Source organism: Aquila chrysaetos, chromosome 14 (assembly GCF_900496995.4).
Source record: "Aquila chrysaetos chrysaetos chromosome 14, bAquChr1.4, whole genome shotgun sequence".
Classification (NCBI taxonomy): domain Eukaryota; kingdom Metazoa; phylum Chordata; class Aves; order Accipitriformes; family Accipitridae; genus Aquila; species Aquila chrysaetos.
This window is the reverse complement of record NC_044017.1, coordinates 18,424,219-18,444,714: the sequence shown is the minus strand read 5'-3', so window position 1 is coordinate 18,444,714 and position 20,496 is coordinate 18,424,219. Positions and strand designations below refer to the sequence as shown.

The 20,496-nt window shown below is 35.4% G+C and overlaps 1 protein-coding gene across 5 annotated transcripts in view; it reads left to right on the top strand.

The window, feature by feature from the left end:
• Positions 1–19,869, top strand: part of PIBF1 (progesterone immunomodulatory binding factor 1) — a 123,225-nt gene extending 103,356 nt beyond the window's left edge. For 4 of the 5 annotated variants that reach the window (XM_041128694.1, XM_030036443.2, XM_030036444.2 and 1 more), the window contains 2 exons: positions 15,995–16,171; positions 18,461–19,109. In XM_041128694.1, the coding sequence (XP_040984628.1) occupies positions 15,995–16,171; positions 18,461–18,517 (234 nt within the window). In that variant the 3' untranslated portion in view covers positions 18,518–19,109. Of the gene's footprint in view, positions 1–15,994; positions 16,172–18,460; positions 19,110–19,595 lie in introns of those variants that run through there. The other variant, XM_030036442.2, reaches the window with a different exon arrangement.
• Positions 19,870–20,496: the final 627 nt, after the last annotated feature.

The window sequence follows — 20,496 nt, the reverse complement described above, 5'->3', positions numbered from 1 at the left end:
AAGCAAAATGCCAAAACAATGTTACTGCTGTCTTAAAGTGATGTGTTGCAATAAGTATACAGTTTTAACTTAAGGTATTCCAGCCTGTGTGGTCTCAGACTGTATTAACTCTTTTAAATGAAATGTTAGAGTTTTGAGGCGTTGGTTTTTTTTATTTTTATCTCCTTGTGATATCAGCTGGATTCATAATGCTTGCTTTGGAGGTAATTATAGCATTTTCTACACTTTTAAAAGAAAGAACTTACATTCATGCTTGATCTTACTTCCCTTTTCACATATTTTAATTCTGGAAGAAAAAAGTTAAATATTTAAGTCTGAATCTTGGAAGAATTTATATAGGGCTCTTACATGAGCTCTTTTATTACAGGAAAAAAATGCACTAGATATTCATGTAATGAAATAGTTCATTATTTCAAATTATGTAGACAGCTAATTTGGTGATGATTATTATATTTTGCTGTGGGAAATTAAAGTGAAAATTGATCATTTGACTATACACATTCTTAAAAGTTTGGGTCTACCCATGAAGGAGAAAAATTGAAGCTCTTTTTTGTTAGGCTATATTCTTGGCCCAGATTCTTAATTGTTTCTTGGCCCACTGTTTCCTTTTTTTTCTGAATTAATTAGCAAATGAATGTGGAAAACTTTTTAATCTAGCTTCTCATTTAGATCATTGAGAATTGGCTGCTGCAATAAAATTTCTTATCATCTTCATATGGATAAATGCAAACTTCACTATTTGAGAGGGAGTTCAATGGCATTATCGTGAATGATCAGTATCCAGGATCATGCTGAGCTTAGGTTCTTAGAGGTTCATAATAAAGCCTTCACAGTGCTGCTCCCCTCTTTGAGCTATCAGAAGGAACCGGGGTATCCAGTATTGTGATGCCATTTGTAAACCCCTCAGCACATGATAGCAAGTACAGTTAGTACAGCCAAATTTTTCAGCTGATTCAAGACTAAGAAATTTTATATGTTTTGTCAAGATAACCAATAGGGTTTTAATTGGTTTTCCAGATCCATCAGAAGAGCCTAAAACATTGTTTGGAGGAACAATGGGGTCTCTCATTAATAACCTTCTAGTAAACAGTGTTCTTTTTTTTTAAAAAAGGATATTTCAAATCCAGATTTTTTTTGCATTATTATTTGTAGTCTGTGTTCTGTTTTTAATCAGCTGAACTTTACACTTTTGACCCTCTATCTTTAACTGTGGATAACCAAACCACACACACAAAAAAAAAGACTTGTAGTCTTGATTCTTCCCACTCTAACTTCAGCACTTACCCCCAGATTGGGACCCTTCTTGCCCTAGTGTCTTCGTATAGTCAGGGGAGCACAAGTAAGAAGGATATTCCTTCAAAGCATAAATCAGGATGAAATTATACATTACACCTGAGTTGACCCAATAGCCATTAACACTGCCTTACCTCTTTGCTCCTAGTTCTCCTTCTCTCCTCCTCTTGCACCAGCTCTGGCACATCTCTAATGCTGCAGTGGGACCATGCAGATCACTAAACAGAAACCTAACCTGACCAAAAAAAGGAAACCACAAAAGTGAATTGCTGTCTGTTAGGTTAGCAGTTTGAATCACCTTTGGAAAGGGTCCAGCAAGGAAAAGAGCAAGTAAAAATATTTATATGTCAATATTACTTACCTGTGAAAAAGAGGGCATTTTGTGTCCGAAACTGTAGAGTATAGCACATGAAGCTTCTGTGCCATCCTTTATCTGCATCCAAACTTTATCCTTTTGTGCAGATAACGGGAATCTATAACTTAAAGGCACCAAAGAGCAGTTCTCTGTTAAGTGCTGAGGTTAAGTGGGATGAATCCACTAAATCTTTTTAGCTGAAGCTCTTGATCCGTGATTCCTTTTATCTGGTTTTTTTTTTCCTTCTCTTCCAACAGTCAGCCTTTGACTAAAAGAAATACTTACCGTGAGCTCTGTGATCTTGGCACTTCCATTGCCTTTCATGCTTGATGCAGTTGTTAGTATTTTGGAACATCAGAAGTGCAATTTTAGACTTTATCCATTGGCTTGCAAACTTCAGATGAAAACTTGGAAGGGCAGTCTGTCAGCACTCAGATGTTTGGCAAGAAGTTTTAGTAATCATTTTCTGAGGTTACATTTAAGAGGTTATAAATTTGCTATGCTTTGATGTATGGCATTGTACTATTTCTTCAGATATTTAAGATGCAGGCTTATCATAGTAAAGAAAACCAATAATGTGCACAATTAAATCTATTTATTTTAGCTTTTCCAATTCAAAGTGCAGAGTGTAGAAACTGACTTCTAAAATCTTGAAAATTAACAACCTTGTTAATATTTTTAATGTGGAGTTCATAATTCATTGTTTTGGGAGATAAAAAAAACAGAGCAAGTATAACAAGTGGAGGGGATCTTTTTATGTTTTAAATAGAAATATCCTAGGAGGCACGAATAGAAACAAAAATAAGACAGTGGTGTAAGAGACACCAATAGAAGGCTTTAAATAGGTATTCCTCTAAGTGCTAAGATCTGTTTCAGTTTATATGAGTATAAGGGAGTTAACTTAATTTACACTATCTTTTTTTTTTTTTTAACTGCTTGAAATCACCTGTGTGCAATGCAGTCTGGCAATACAGTAATTTTGAATCTATGAAAGTAAAACTAATATTGTGAAACTATTGTAGTAAGAAATAAAAAATTATGACATAAATGGTGCAGATGAAGGCTGTTTATAATACTCATTAATTTCCTATAATGCAATTGTTTATGCAGACATGATTAGTTATCAGCACGTGAGTATTATATACATGTTAAAAAGATATGAAAACCTGATATTTTATCTCCTTTACACATCTGTGCACTTGTGGTACGTTAGCAGCTGTGCATACAAGTGATAGAATGTAAACTTGCTGAACTAGTCACCTGCCTTATTGACACATTCATGTGTTACTGTGCCAAAGCTCTTCAAGTGAAGTTAGCAACCAGAAACCAGGCTACGGCTATCTGTTATGGGACAAAGTAGAAAATGTGTCGTAGTAGTTTAAATAAACCTATTTGTTATCAATCAGTTAAATGGATACAGACACATGGGGTTTGACTGCTATTTGTTTACTTAAATCCAGTTAGCTTATGTCAGTAAATTGTTGTGTCACTCGAATTGAGTGCTAAATCTGTCTAAATATGTGTACGTGAATTGGTACGAATCTTCAACTAGACCGGGTTAAAAATTATTTAGGTTAGCCATTGCAAGCTCCTATTCTTTTTAAAATTTATAGTATAAGAAACTGTTATTGAGCTGTTCTTGCTGAGAATAGTCTACCAGGTTAATATTAAAATGCGAATTGCCTAAGTGACTGTTATGTTGAACTCATTTTTCAATTGGCAGGTCAGAAGCTTTCCAAATCTGATGTATAACTCACCATTTATGAGTAAACCTAATGTTTTTCTTTTACTACCATGTATCTCTTCCCCCTTTCCAGGTTTTCACGGTTTCTTAACAATATGTCAAAATAATCCTGCTTAGTAATTGAATATTTCTCTGGCCTTCACCACAGTAACTGAACACCTCACAAATATTATCCTCACAACTTAAAGCAGAAGGGTATCACTAGCCCTGTTTGGCTGAAGCAACAACCACAATGAAAGAAATGGTGGTTTGCCCAAAACTCCCCAGAGTTTGTGGTAGAGGTTAAGAGTTCATGTGTCCTAATGCAGTATCTTAATCACAGCCATTCTTCTTTCCTTACATGTTTCAGTTCAAAAGCCTGAAGAGAAAATCTCTTTAGTGTTTATTTTTCCTAACTAGACACAAATTAACTCTTTTCTCTAAGTCATCTTCTTATAGATGAACTGATTGTAATTTGGAAGTAGTTTCCCAAGCAAATTACGTTTTCACTTTGTGTCGTTCAGAGAATTTACATTTACATTCTTTTTTCAATCCAAGTCTCCTGAAAAAGGCCACTTTCCAAAGTCCTGCGGGTCTCTTAAAAATGAAATCTAATGATTTTTTTATTTGAACCATAGAATGGAATTTTTTTTTTTTTTTTTTTTAACATTATATTTTCTGGAAAAAAGAGAAAAAAAATCACAGCAGGCTGGAGCTCTTTGAATGAGATTCAAAGTGTAGCTTATTTTGTCCAAGCAAACAGAGGATCTGATGGGGTGCAAGAAAAGGAGATAAACATGAGGCAGCATTGTGTAGGTAATAAGTAAAAATAGAGAAAAATACAGAACAAATGAGAGAGGAAGGTGAAGTTAAGAATAGAAAATAGTTATTTTATTATCTTTAAAATGTAGAAAATCTGACTTTTTTTTTTTTTTTTTTTTAATAAATGGTTGCCAAATGCATTTTCTGAGCGTGCGTAAGATTGGAGGGAGTCCACGTGATCAAGCAAAAGGAACAGCTACTAATTAGTCCTGTTAGGTTATGCATAGTTTGTTAATGGCTCTAAGAGTTTTTCAGAGAGCTTCTATAAATGATCAGGCTAAGGTTCCCGAGGATTTATATAAATCTTGATGAATGTTAGACTTTAAACATGGCCACGTGAATTATCAGAAGCATTTGCAATTCCAAGACATTGTTTCAAAATTTTAATGTTTCCAGTGTCTGAGAATCTAGTAGTCTCTGTGCTTGCACATATTCATCTCATGTCAGTATCCTGCACAAAACCCTGTTACTTATCAATAGTTATCCTGTTATCTGGCCTACAAAAGTGAAAGAAAAGTAAGGTGCTTTTATTCTTCTTTTCCTCTTTTGAGGAGAAGCAAGGTCTCCTGAAGTATCTGTGCTTTACCTTACTTTGACCAGTTACTCCTATATTCTCATGTTTATCTTTCTTACTTTTGTATTCCCCTGGGGAATGCCCCTCACTGCTAAATTCTCTATGTCCACAGTTTCATTCCATCTCAGCAATGACCTTGAGGATTCCAGATGAGTTTTCAGCATTTCATTATTAGTCATACTGTAAAGTATGGCTAATACTATCCTTAGCTGTAATTAAGTTATGCTGAAGAAGATTGACTAGAAGTAACCTAGGACAGAAAGCCAATGTGTTGGATTTAGGAACCTGGAGAGTAGCAACAGCTGCCATCTGCAAAAAACAGAGGTAGAGAGAAGTTCAGAGGCTCATAAAAAGCTTTGGAGTCATAAGGGGAAGGGCAGTACGTGTTTAATCAGGGATGGAAGCTTAGTGGATAAAAGGAGAAAACTGCTTTGTTGGGGGAGAGGGGAAGGAAGGGGTATCTGCAGGGGTTGGGAAGACACGACTGAAAAGAAGTGATTGGTAACAGGTGCCTTCAAACAATCTCTAGCTCTGCCTCTTTCCCCTCTTTTCTGTGTAAAAGATTGTACATGATAATGTCAAAATTATTTGTGTTTCTAAAGTGAATGACTTCCTGCTCATCTATGTGCTGCAACTTGTTTTATATAAAAAAATGCTGATGTACAATGCTTAGCTCTCTTTTTAAATGTTAAGCCACAGAGTAATTATCATTTTTCTTATGCTACGTTTATGTTCCAGGATTCTAGTTTCTATTAATGTTCTGCATGTTTTCTAAGTAGATTACAGGGACATTTCTGCATCACAAGTAAGCCCTGGAGCTATTCTCAGCTTAAAGCTTGGAGAAACAAAAGTGACATTTACATTGCTAAACGAGTGTAGAGAAGTTTCTGGCTCATTTTTTACAAGGAAAAATATGCTCCTAAGCAGTATTTCTCATTTTTGTTATCTATTTTGTTGCTGTCAAGCTTTTATAAAACTTGAATTCCAAATAGTACTGAATTTAGGAGGAGGAAGGGTTTAACAGCTGGGTACATTCATTCTTTTTCTTGGAGCTGTATTATTCAGAATGTCTTACTAGTTTTCCTATATATTCTTTAAAGAATTATCTTTCCATTCGCAGTGGTATACACTAAACAATTGTGTACTAAATGGTGATTTCTACTCAGCAATTTTTTTAAATTTTTTTAAGAATCTTGGAAACCATGATAACAACACAGGGTTTAGTAATGTCAGTTAATATAAGTCAAATATAAATACACTTTATGCGCTCAAAAATGGGAAGTTTCATAGGCAAAATGCAACTTATTTATGGATTATGGGATGGAATTGGTACGTGTATTTTAAATTATATGGTTTTGAGAGAGCTAGAATCAGTTAAAGTGATAAACTTTTAAACAAGAAATTGTTGAGATTTTCTGAACATTTAACTGATGTTCTGTTATATTCATTTTTCCTATATTGGCTCTGAATATTTTCACCACATTCTGCTGCTTATCCAGCTGTGTAAAAATTTTACTTTTGTTCACTTTATGGTAGCATTTGAATATTACCAAGTGGAAAGTGAATTTAAATACTCTTTAAGAAATACCAGAGACAGGGAGAATCAAACTAAAATGTTCCCCTCTTAGAAAATACAAGAACTTCTACATAATAATTCATGCGAATGAGGCTGTTTTGACATTAGCATTTTTAGCATCTGTTTCCTGTGAGTAGAACTTTTTTGAGAAAGCATACTTTTTATTAAACTTGAATTTGAGTAAATGAATGTCACAATGGCTCAGATTAAAAAAATATTTGGGGATTTAGTCCTAGTTATAATTGCAAATATATTTCTGATCTTCAATACAAAAAGTGAAAAAAACTTACAGAATTTGACATGCAAGTTCTGAATTATGAGACAAATTATTTCCTATTTTTCTTAAGAAGTTAGAAAGATTTAACTGTTAAGAACAAATTTAAGATACAGCTGAAATAGGCAGAGATTTTTATGTATCTAAAAAGACGGAATGTGTTCACAGCAATGACTGGGCCATTTTATTGTTGCCACAGTTCTAATGCATTCACCTAATAAAACTGGAAGTAGTTTGTAGATCCATATAGTCACAGATCTGTGAGTTCATTTTAAGTTTTTATGTGCACTGAGATATAGAGAACTCCTGAATTAAGTGTAATGCAGAGAAGCTATCATCATCCTGCATATGGTCTGGCATCTTTCCACCACCCAGTTATCAGGTTCATTTGTTTGATCAGGACATTTCATACTGTCTTCCAGTTTCCAGCTTTACAATGTGTATCCGTGTGCCTAAGATGACCATATGTGCAAATCTCACACCAGAATTCTTGCTGACTTCTCATATTTCCAGTACAGCTGCAATTGAGGATGCAACTGTGTCAAATACACTCTGCCTTACATGAGGGATTAAACCATGACTTCTTATGTTTTCTTAATTGCATAGGTAGTTGTTAAAATCTTCTTTGAGCTCTGTTACTCATGTAGGTTCTACTCCTGATAGGCACAAGGCCAGAGCATTCAACTGTTGAAGCTGAATTTGCACCATTTGTGCCACTGCTTCCTATCCATCTGCAGTCATAAATAGTGGAATAGACTGACTTACCATTTGCTTCATTTTGCTGTCACGTCAACATGAAGCTTCTGTAGTGTCTTTCTATTATTTCACACTTTGTCATCATTAATATTAATGTCCAGTGTTGTTAAATCTGTGCTAATAGTGTTGGTCTTTTTTCCATTTTCAGCTAAAAAAGGGAGACAAATAATTCATTCCAGGTTATAGGCTATAGCCCTTCTGCAGTGTGTCTCTAGCTGTTTGGCAGAAATAAAAGCTGTGAAGAACAGTTCTAAAATAATTCTTTGTGTGAATTGTCAGTACTTCTAAGGAGGAGACATTCTAGGTACTACTTTTGCTCAAGAGTCTCATTCCTTGATAATGACACATGTATGTCTCCTTTCTCTAAGTGCACTCCAAAGTTAGAGTACCATACTCAAACTTTTTCTTCAAAGGGCTGAATGCAAGTCGTTGCATACGTTGAAAGGTGGAACCAGGTTCTGTTTCAGTCCTCTGGTCTGTTTTCTCCAGAAATGTCAGTGATTTGATGTTCTATGCCAACAATCTGTACAGAAGGCTCCGTTTCTTTACCTCCATCTTAAGTGGTAAACTCCAATGATACTAAAGAGTACTACCAGTGTAAAGATGATCTGATAAGTCGTTTGTCAAGTCAAGTGGCAAAGTAGCAGAGATGGATCTTGCCTAAGTTTGAAAATCTGTAGCGTAGATGTCTACATCTGAAAATCATCTACAGATTTGTAGTCAGAAAAGAAAAACAGGCACTATTATGGTGTTCTTTACCATATCCTCATCTAAAATCAGCAAAATTAATCGTAACCTATGAATTTCTCACCAACAGCTATATAGAGGAATCAAACAAGCTTGTTTGCCTAGGTTTAAATATTATTACTGAAGAGATCTAAAGGTCAATGTGAGGAAGTCCAACCAAGTATCCAGTCACAAGTTCCAAAACTGAACTGCAACCAGAGTTGTCACAAAGATCCCTCTCCATCTTAGTATCAGCTGTTAAATGATACAACTTTATTTTTAGCACACCTTTACTTTCACAGAAAATCACAGTAGGAGTCTAAGAGGGAGCCAAGCAAGAAAACGCACAGACTTCATAGAGGACAATATCCTTAGTATTTTCTCTACCATCACCTTATATGCCCATCAAACTTGACCCTACTGACCACCCCGAGACAGACAACTGTGAAGATAGTTCCTTCTGAACAACCCCGCGCTTTCCTTTTCCAGTTGAGATCACTTTCAAGAAGGAGTTACAGGAAGTATAATTTTTTTTTTCTCTGAATCCACACAAGAACATTCGTATAGTGAACATGAACTTCTAATTCTTGAGAGACTGAGAAATCATTTCTGAAATGTGCTCTTTACAAAACACTACCAAATGGATATAGCATTCTTAAATGCTGGTTTAGATTTCTCAAATCAGTATCCTTTAACATACCCATAACCTCATTTTCTGAGCTCTGCTTTTCCCTGTGCTGACTTGTTGTTTGAAGACTACAGTAGCTGCCTAAATGGGAGGTTATGTGCATGTGAAGACAGATTGCATTGACTTAGCACGAACATGTTTTTCATCCCAGCACGGCTGTCTTCCCTTGCTTGCATGTTCTATTATAGCCATTGTTTTTATTGTTGTTGTTATTTTATAAGTTAATATAGCCAGAATAGTCACCAGACTGCTAAACACAAACCTACTATTTGGCTCCCACATTGAGAAGAGTCCAGTCTCTGGACTCAAGGTGTAGTGCACTAAGTCTCTTGTGAAGGAATTTTTTGTCCGGTCCCCTCTATGCAAGGGGGGGCTGTACAGTCAACTGTTCTTGGACCTAAAGACAGTGCTGTAATCTCTCAAGTTTCTCCAGACTGGATACATATTTTTATTTTAAGTTATAATTTAACCACATGGAGACCATATGGCAGTTAAAGCAAGGAATACAAGCTTTCCAAAGGAGGTCCTGAACATACATGCTTTACTCTAACAGTACAGAAGACTTACAGATTGGGGATGGGGACACACATCTAAAATCATCATCTTAGTGCTTGACTCACAGATTCTGAGAGACCTGAAGTTTTGATCTGCATCTTTGAGAGCGGCAAACCTCTGTTTTTATCCCTCCTCCAGCTGACTTTTCTGGTTTTGTCAGTGAAATTGGTTTTCTTGTTTAAAGATCGTAGTATTTAGTGCCTTTTCTGTGTTTCCATTCTTTTACTGGGAATTTATGCTGTTTTCTTCCCTGGGAACACTTGTCAGTCATCAAAATTCAGTGGTTCTGCCAGAACCTGATACATTTTCTAGGACAGAAATTTCTTATTCAGCTTCCACAATACAAGTTCTCTGCTTCAAAATGGAGTTCCAATCCAAGGTGAAGTTTGCAATCATAAATTCTATATGTAAAGCTAAAAGTAGAATATAATTTGTCATGGTGTCATGGTTTAACCATGGTTAAAGGTTCGGTTAACTGTACATGCTATTGTTAGGGTCACTTTTGCTTTAGAGGATATTTATCTGAGTGCAGTAACCATGGGCTTTACTGCATGAGGAAGGAGCCAGATGGACCTGACACCCATTGGCTTCTTCTGTGATGATTTTAGCAATATGAAAAAACATTACATTTACCATCAGAATGAATTATCTTCAGGCCAGAAAGGTAAATGTCTCTTCCTACTGAGCATTTCCAACTGTTCGGTTCGATCTATGTAAAGTTTCTTTTTAAGATCATTGTATGGAGATTATTTGAAGGTGCAAGACATCCCTGCCATAAGAACATAAGAACTGACATTTATGTAATTGATTTCTGTAAGCCAGTTCCTTTTTCTCGAGACTGTTATTTTGCTTCTGCTTCCAGAGCATGATATATAAATATATCATTTTAACTGCTTATATAAATTTACATATTTATTATAATTATAGACACACATATATAATGTTAAGTGCCTTTGCAAGCTTTTGAGTGCACAGAGAGGATTCTTTCTTGCTTTGATTATAGTTACATGACAGAGGCAGTAAGAAGAAAAATCTTTATACTTGTTGACAATCTACTGAAAAGAAATGGAATTACTATCTTGATAAATATCTGTTGTGCTTAATGTAGGCAATTTTTTCATATAATTTGTCAGTTATTTACTTGATAAAACAGCATTCCTTTTTATGCTTCTATTATTTTCCATATCAGGCAATTCTTTTTCGTTTTGTTTTGATTATGTAAGTTACGATTCTGTTATAATATTTAATATTGTACTAATTTTGAATTTTTGTAGTACTGAATTAGGAAAATGTAAGATGCTTTTCTGGTATATGTAGTTTGAGTATGTATCAAGGACAACAAAAACAATGTTAATAGAGATCCCTTTATAGTATCTATAACTCAAAATACATTTCTATTTTATATTGCTGCATGCCTTATTTTTGCATTTGCTTGTCTCTATCTTCTAGTCGCATTGCTAGTTGAAGGAATCAAATTTTAACCTTCATATTTCCAAACTGATCTTCTGTCTCCATTTTTCTAGGTACTATTTCAATTATCCATAATAAACAGGTAAAAACAATTTTAAATAAAATATAACTTATTTTTACTTGCTTCAAGATGAAACATCATCATAAGAATCTCAGATTTTTCTGAAATAGGAGTAATATCAGCAGACAGCATCCAACTATTTTGCCTTTTTTACTTTACATTTTAAAAATGATTGACACTTCTTTGGTTTGGTTCCTTTAACATTGTTTTAAAGCTTGATGATTTTAATATGATGCACAGTTTTTGCAGACTGTAAGAGTTCCACAACAACAGAACTGATAGCATTCAGCCTAATAAGTTAACAAGGAAAAATCCCCAAACAGAAAACATTTTAATGAACATCATGGAAAAGATTGGTGCCTATCCTTTGTCTGTACCTAAATATCTCCTCCTTTGTTTGTGTATTGGCACACAAAATTGCTTTTTCTATTTTGAATTAAGGTTGTTGGACATCACAGTACCAAAAATAAATGGAAATAAGCAAGTTCTTCTGATACTATTTACAATGCGATACATGTTATGTTAACTTACCTCCTGCTACATCGCTCCCATTGTTCTCAGTTCGTTCATTCTAATCACTTATTTGAAATTCCAGCTACTTTCTGGTTATGTATGCAAAAGTTTCAGTGATTCTTTCATAGTTCAAGTAATCTTCATTAAATGTGAATTAATGTGCATAAGTAAGTGGAATACAGGATGTTAGATTGTTCTGAAGTATGAACCTGTGTATGTTTAGGAAAACTTACATGAGTAGATGATCTGTGATGTGAATGCCTACTCCAAAAATTAAGTTATTTTTAACACAGCAATTCAGTACTTCAGATATGTGTGCAAGGGGAATTATGAGTGCACATTGGCTATTCAGGATGAAAGTTGTTTTAGGTGAAGTAGAAGGCTGAGAAAAGCAAATGATAAGGAGAGTGAGGGGAGAAATGGATTCAGCTTATGATGACTAAATTTAGGTATCGAAATGGAGGTGTCTGTGATGAGGTAAGCATCTTTGCTTTATAGTCAATAGCAGCCTAGTCAATATGGCTAGTGTCACAACACAATTCAGCCAACACACCAATAGGTGTTCACTTCTGGATGAGTTGAATCACTTTCCAAGCTACACTGTAATGGAAGATTGGATTCGTAGCTCATGTGTAGATACTTAAGTTCAGACACATAAATTTAGGTGTTATAAGCTTGAGTTAAATCCCACTTAATGTGTCACACAGCTCATTACCTTTTTTTTTTTTTTTTTTTTTTGCATTTGTGCTGGTAGGCAGAGCAGGTTAGCATCCTTAACAAAAATTCATCAGGTTCCTGTAGATGGACTTTCAAAATATTTAATAATAGAGTATAGCCCTGATACTTTTTTGTATGGGTGACACTCACTGTACATAAACAGTGGTTTTGTGCCAGCTGCATACTTTAATTTTTTCCTTGTTTCATCTTAACCCACCTTTTCTTGCCAGCTGCATTGTTTTCCATGTATCTGCACTGCCACATCCCCACGGAATATTGTGTAAGTGGGGAGTGGGTGCTTGCATTTGCAAAGTTTGGGACAGTGAGACCAAAGCTGTAAAGCCAGCGCAGAGAGGAGGCTGGGTGAATCCACTCTGAGGTGTTAGTACTTATAGTCCTCCCAAGAAGGGTTGCTGTCTGGCTCTCCAAAGCCCTCAAACCTGGAAGCCTCAACACAGTGACACACTGCTTGCATGGCATGGCTTGCTTATAGGTCCAGGAGCCGGCGTGGCAAGCACCAAATACCACCACAAAGAAATTGGGACATGCAGAGCTTTAGCAACACTGTTTATACGTGTACTGAGCAACTGAAGTGAATACTGTAAGTAAACAATTTGCACAGCTCTGCCTGGACATAGGACGGTGGACTTGACACAGCAGAAATGTAAAGAAATTTTAACCATCCATTTCTCTTCAAATCTTCCTCTACTTAGCTTACCCTGAAACTAATACGTGTCTTTCTACACTGTGGTGGGTTGGCCCTGGCTGGATGCCAGGTGCCCACCAAAGCCGCTCTATCACTGCCCTCCTCAGCTGGACAGGGGAGAGAAAAATATGATGAAGGGCTTGTGGGTCCAGATAAGGACAATTTAATAAAGCAAAAGCAAAGGTCGCACGTGAAAGCAAAGGAAAACAAAAGATGTTATTCTCCACTTCCCATCAGCAGGCGATGTCTGGCCGCTTCCTGGGAAGCAGGGCTTCAGTACGCGTGGTGGCTGCTCCGGAGGACGAAAATGCCCCCCTTCCGTCTCCCTTTACTTAGCTTTTATAGCTGAGCTGACATCATATGGTATGGAATATCCCTTTGGTCAGTTTGGGTCAGCCGTCCTGGCTACGTCCCCTCCCAAGATCTTGCCCAGCCCCAGCCTACTGGTGAGACGGGGAAATGTTGGAGAGACAGCGTTGATGCTGTGCGAGCACTGCTCAGCAGTAGGCAAACACTGGTGTGTTACCAACACCTTTCTAGCTGCCGATACAGAGCACAGCACTACGAGGGCTGCCATGGGGAGAATTAACTCCATCTCAGCCTGACCCAATACATACACAGAAGATTCTTCCCATCCATTTTGAACCCTATACCTACTTTCCCCTTTTTTCTCAAGGTCCTGTTCACACTAGAACAAGTTCATGCATTTCTGCTAAGCACCATTGCCAGAGCTGCTTTTTCCTTGCTAGCTTTCTAGACCAACTTGCCAGTTTTTAGGGTTGGAAAATATTATTGAATCATGGTAGCATGCTAACAGTAGCAGGTAGTGCTAATGACTCTTTGTTTAGAACTTTAAAGTGAAGCTAAGAATTAAGATTGTGTTCAGGAGCAGAGAAATCTAAAGAGATAGGTAAAATTATTGCAGTTCAAGACAGAACTTTGTTTTCAGTATTCCCTTGGTTCAAAACAGCAACTTTCTTGCAAATGTGTTGGGCCAATTTTCTTTTCTTGTTTAGCAGTACACATACCAATGATTCTGTTGGATTCAGTGTTTCCTGTGCTATTTTGCCAAGTTTAAGGTCTTTCTCACTAAACGTGGAAAGACTTTAGAACAAATATTAAGGCAACTTTAGCTAAATTCTCATGATAAATTTGGCTGTGATGCCAAAATAATTTATTCGTTGTGGGCTAATTTGTCATCCCCACTCCCTGTCATTCCTTCCCCTAGCTTCACGTTAGAGAATTCTCCTGTCACAGGAGAAGCTTGTGTGAGAGCTGACTCTCCAGAGCCTATTCCAAGTCTGAAAACAGACAGGGCTGTCAAGTACAGGACAAATTCTGTGAAGTAGAGAAGACCTTAGACTGCTGAGTGTATCTTGACACAAGAGAATTTGACCCTACGCATACAGGTTTCAACTCTGTTTCTGAAATAAATCTGCGTGACAGTTTTTGGGTTTTGCCTTGTTCAAACGTGCAACTATTTGGTCCACGGAATAACGCAGTTTAAGTATAGGAACAGCACTTGTTAATGTCAAAACATTGTTTATGTACAATTTAATCTCCTGTGATGGTGTATTTATTTGCTGTATACTTGCTTGAGTTATTTTCATCAAGAAATTCTGTCTATGTGTTGCTTTGGCAACATCTTTGCAGAGTTTACAACTTTGAAAAACATGTTGGCATCAACTATGCAGTCCTTTTAAACAGCTGCTCTGCAGTCATGCTGTTTCAACATGCCACCACACATGGCTGAATTATGCAAATAGTTAATATTAAATGACTGAGATACAAGAACAATTTGTACACTCGGTAAAGGCGGTCTGTGGAGTGTAACATCCATTCACATAACTGAGTTAGTGTGGGACAATTTAAAGGCAACAACATGATTCTTTTGACTTTGTATCTTGTATTAAAGGCAGCAGTGGACAGAGAGAAGGTATATGGCAGGAATGTTTTAAAAGGCTGAGGGGTTTTTTTAATTCATTGCTAATGCAATGAAAAAAGAATGTGCATCAATGTAATTTGCTGGCAAGTATTAAGAAATAGGTAAGATATAACAAATGTTTGTCATTCAGCTATAAATATGAGTTACCCAGTTCTGGTCGAGAGATAAGATAGAATGTTAGTTATATGGAGTGCTAATACATTAACAGTATTGCTTATTGAAGACAACAGCATTTGTAAAAAGCAAGCAAAAACATTAATAGTTAAAAAAATGTAAAATTGTCTTAAAATTTACTTTGAAAGGCATTTCTACTGACCTTGCTATTCTAGTTCTGCAATAATGAATGCTCTAAATAATAATAGTACAATAAATAATACTAATAAATAATGCTTTAAATTCTGTCATTTATTTTATAGTAATTACACCCATTACGTGGGGGGAGAGCATTTTAGGCACTAGGTGATGCAAGGTGACAAAAGAAGATGTCCAGTTAAAGTCACAAAATATTACGGTTTTTTCCTTTCTCACTCTACTGTACATTTTGAATAATCTGTTTTGTTCAGCTAAGTAGTAAGAAAAGGTTACTTTTTTAATTAATCCAAATTGTTTACAAAGCAAATTATTAGAACATCAAAAAAGTCTGTATTTCTATATGCTCTTGTTTTAATTTTCCCATGTTGAAACTTTCATTTTTCACCAAACTTCTTTTCCACTCTGATCCCATTTTTGCTGTAGGTCCTCTTAAGGTTTTTAATTGATTTTTTATTTTCTGATCTGGATATAAAGACATGTATATATTTCTAGTAATGTATTTGTAAGACTTCTGTGCAAGACCTAGCACTCAAAAGTACAATGTCACAGTCATTCAAATTAGATTTGTAAAATCCCTTGGCCTGACAAAACAAATTCAAAAGAATTCTTTTAAATTAAATGGAAGCTTAAGTTAAAAGAGATAGTGGGTTCATTATTACACAATAAATGTTCTCTTTTACAGCCTATAAGCAATACAAAATTTGAGTTGTATAAATCCTATGTGCCTTTTTTATTTCCTTACTTTTACTAGTGTCCAATTAGTAATCTCATTAATTATGGCAAGTATATATTCATGCTTGTTAGATTTACTGATCCACTTACACGTTTAGTTTGGTGAATATAAATTTATTCTTAACAAATAAATATTTAATAGATTCAAATGTAATTTTACTGAGTAACTTAGCATTGTTCTTTTGTGGTTTTATAGGAACTAGCCGCAATGAAACAGATTCTAATTAATCTGCATGGTAAACGCTATGAACAAAATTTACCTCAGTCTCATATTGATGTAAAAAGTGCAACTGCCGACAAATCAAACCCTTCAGTAAAACTACTGCCAGAACATGAAGAAGAAAATGTGTTTACACCTAAGCCAACGTTATTTGTAAGTACTATGATTAACAGTAAGTGCCATAAGCTTTTTTGGTAATTCTCCTCACGTTTTTAAAAAGAAAAATGTGGGTTCATACTTCAAGGAGATCTATAATTAATTCAGCTGAATACTTGCAGCTCTTTATGGGAATGGTCAATGTTGGGGAGATAAATTACAGTTTATGATGTTATTTAGCTATTTGATAGTTTCTACACCTTAAGTTCACAGCAAACTAGATTTTTTTTTTTTAAAATGCCATTATAATATTACAATATTAAGAGTGGTTAGCAAAATTTTAAAAGCTGAAGGGATCCACAGACTGTGTATCTACCCTGAACACGTATGAGTTGAGTGTGTGTATATGTATATTGAGCAGCAGGAGTGAGGAAGTAGGTGTATTTATGTATACTTACATTCATGTATGTATGTATATTAATGTGTGTGTGTGTGTGTGTATATATATATAAATACATATAAAAAAAATGCATGCCCGATATTGCTATCGCTTCTGTTACTAAGGATACCTGATATTATAAAACCCCATTTTATTCCTTTAGAAACTAAATGCTTGAATTTAAATACTTCAAGTGGTCTGCTTCAGATTTAGTGCCTCTAGTATTTGAAAGCTTCATGAAAATGGTTTAGAAGATTCTGACTATGACAGTGTCTGAACTGAAAGCCAAGTTGCAATGCTGAATCACAAAACAAATCATGACTCTTATTTACTTCTTGAGGCTACGTTTCTCTAGGGTACACTGGTTGCATCCATTCTGCATAGCATGTGTGCTATTTTGGTCCAAATATATATATATATATAATTTTTTTTTCCATTTCTTTTTTTTCCTGGTGGAGAGTTTAAAATTCAGTCTCTCAAACAATATGAGGTTTGTATTGCAGCACATCAGATACTGTTTTTATAATACAAAATGTAGGAAATGGTTGCATCTCTTGGACATGATGTGAGGGCATTTGGGGATTTTAAGGGTTCAGATTTGCTTGGATAGTGTTATGAGACTAAACACAGGCATAGCCAGTGTTGTCTCATCTACAGTCCTTTCAGTAGTGCTAAATCATATTGCCCAAACTTTGTCTTCGACGGAGCTATTCAGTGATCTAAAATAGAACAAAAATGTTCTAACAATTGGGTTGTGTAGATGATCCAGGGTTTCAGTGTTTAATCAGTCCTGTCTTAGGGATATAGAAATGGTGTAAGAATCTAGAAAAAATGCTTCTACATTTAGAAATTGTGACCAATTTCTCTTTGAAAAATTATTTATTTTTTCAGACTTTGGAGTAGGAAACAAAAAATGGGCAGATGGCAGACTTTCTTCTTAGGTGGGGAAAGAAATTGGTAGTCCTGTAAAAATGCTGCCAATTTAGATCAATTTCTAGAATTTTAAAAGCTTGCACAAATAGAGTAGATTTATTTCTGTAACTGAAATTTTCAAAATAAGAGAAAGATGGAGATTAAAATGTGATGAGAACCCCCACCACAAAGCCAGCTGAATAAAGTCGATTTTTAAAATTAATGGTTATTAAGTCTTGGAGGGAAGAACAAATAGAGAGCAGACAGCAAACAGAACTAGAAAGTGACAAGTTTAGGGACAACAGAGAAAAGAGACAGTAGTCACTAACGCAAGAGATTATACCCAACCCTGAAAGCAGAATAATCCTTACCTTGTTCTACCTCCACTTCTTTAGTTTTATTTCTGTATACAAACAACCACTGAATTTGCCACAAGAATGTTAAGCGATCCTGACTGAGTAGCAGTAGCCCATAGGATTCTGAAGGCAAGGAAAAGTTGCTCACAGATAATTCTCTGCGATTAAAATACTTTCTACACTGTCAGAAAACTGCTGGTTTCTTTTATTTTTAATTATAATTTTCAAAGAAGTGTATTCCTGCATAAAGTGCTCGTCAAGTATGGCACACCTAATATCTCTTTTCTAAGTTCCATCCCATTCTCAACTGGCAAAGTCAGATGATGCTATTTCAAATGAAACTTATTTATGGCACAGTTGATGCATGTTTTCATTGTGATTGATATTTTAAAGCAAATCATTTACTTATTACTGTATAATCTGTTTTTTATAACCTAGAGATAGGGAGGTTTTAGTACAGATATGTAGTAGTAATAATAACCTTAAATGCATAGTCTTGCTTTTTAATTTATTTGCATTTAAGCAAAGAACTCAATTATCACTGTGAACTACATAGGAAGGAAAGAGACTTTAGTGTAGATTGCATGTTTTTCTTCTGACTTGCACTGTCTCACAATTAAAACATTCTGTATTTTACAGACAAATAAAGAGGCACCTGTATGGTACAAGAAGCTGCAGAAGAAAACATCATCATAGCATTTTTCCAAAACTATTTAAAGTAATCCTTTGGGGAGCTTTTCTTTGAAGAGAGTTATTTTCACCATAATGATGCCCTTTTTACCATAAAAGCAAACAACTGTTTTGGTTTTAACTGTTCTTTTATACCTGTCAAATGATCTTATGGTTCATAAAATTATTTTTAGATCTGTCATGTGAATAAAATGTGTGGAAATAATGCATGCAATGATTTTACTAACATATATTTGAATTTTAAAAGATAAATAAACACTAGCATATTGTACACATTCATAATCTGGGCAGTTAAAGGATGTGTTATTCAGAGTGTTCAAATTAATGCATGTTTCAGCTTTTTAATATTGTTTTTCTTGGACCCTGTGTTTCATGCCACATTCCTTGCAACTATTCCAGCTCATAGAAATTTAAAAAATATACATGAGTTAGCATCAGACTATATCCTACTTTCTATGAAGGAAATTCATGTCGGGTGGAAAAAAAATTAATTTCTTGTCGGCCTTGATTTGTATAGTTTGTCATTTGATGTCATTTGTTCTACCAAACAGGCATTAAAAATATTCTAAAGAAGCAATAAAATATATATTAATTATCAGCACTGATACTTAATGGGCTAGATACACTTGCTCTAGTGTAGTTACATCAGTGTAATAATAAAAATAGAACCATGATGTGCGAGTACTGTAGCATGTAATGGTGAAATGTTTAACTTGCCATATTTAATTCTGTGAAAATAAGCCCCATCATCCAAGAACACAGTCTACTTATTTATTCCACTCCACCATCTACTTAGACTGTAGATAAGGTCTCTAATATTTTAAAGCACTTTTGACTTCATATGGTACATTTCTATATAAAATATAAATACAGATTATACTGTTTAAGTGACTGCATACTGAAAATAATGCTCAGATTTCATTTAAGAGGAAACTCCTTTTTCTTGCCTCCTTTTTCCTTGACAATATCTCTTCAACTGATTCATTGTTCCTACCTGTACATGAACAATAATTATTTACTATATAATACTGAGCTATATCAAGCTTATGATTCCTAGATACACTTCTCTTCATTTTCCAAACAGCAGTTTGAAGCACAGCAGTACTTCCTCTGCTCCAGGTAAGATTCAGTTTCTCTATTTTCTTTTTCTAATTCTGAGAGAGTGAGGTAAAAATGCTAGCAATTGCACACTGTAGGAATAAAATTATCATTCTATGAGTGAGGGAAGCCAAGTGTGTAGACAGAGGTAATATCTTTTATTAGACTAACTGGTGTTCACTGGGGAAAAAAATACACAAACCTTTGGGCTCACAAACCTGTCTGTACAGACATTCCTGAATAAACTTTGGTTTCCTGAACTCTAGGGTTTTATCTAACTTGTATTTTTATGTGAATAGAATCATTAACTTCTCTTTCATGTGAAACAGCTCCCATATGCAAATACTAATTTTGTAGTTTGTAATAGGTATTTTATATGATTCACAGCCCTTAGTTTAACTTCGCAGACTAATTAATAAATTGTATTATCTAGAAGGACTGTGAGTTATTTTAGGCAAGATGCTAGTTGGAATCTTAAGTATTCACTATTTGTTCTATAGTATCCTTATTGACAAATTGGTGAGATACAGACTATAAGGTGGGTGGAAAATTGGCTGACACACCAAGCTCAAGGAAATGCGATCAGCAGTTCAAAGTCCAACTGGCAACTGGCAATAGTAGCATCCCTTGGCAAGTTCATAGGCAATACCAAATTTGGGGGAATAGTCTATACACTGGAGGGCAGGCTGGGAGTTGGATCCACAAGAACCTTACGAAGTTCAACAAAAGCAAGTGCAGTCCCCACATCTAGGATGGAATAACCCCATGTGCCAGTACTGGCTGGAAAGCAGCTTAGCAGAAACAGACCTCAAGGTCCTAGTGGGTAACAAATTGAACAGGAGTCAGCAATGTGCCAGCCAGCCACATCCCAGGTGGTATTAACAACA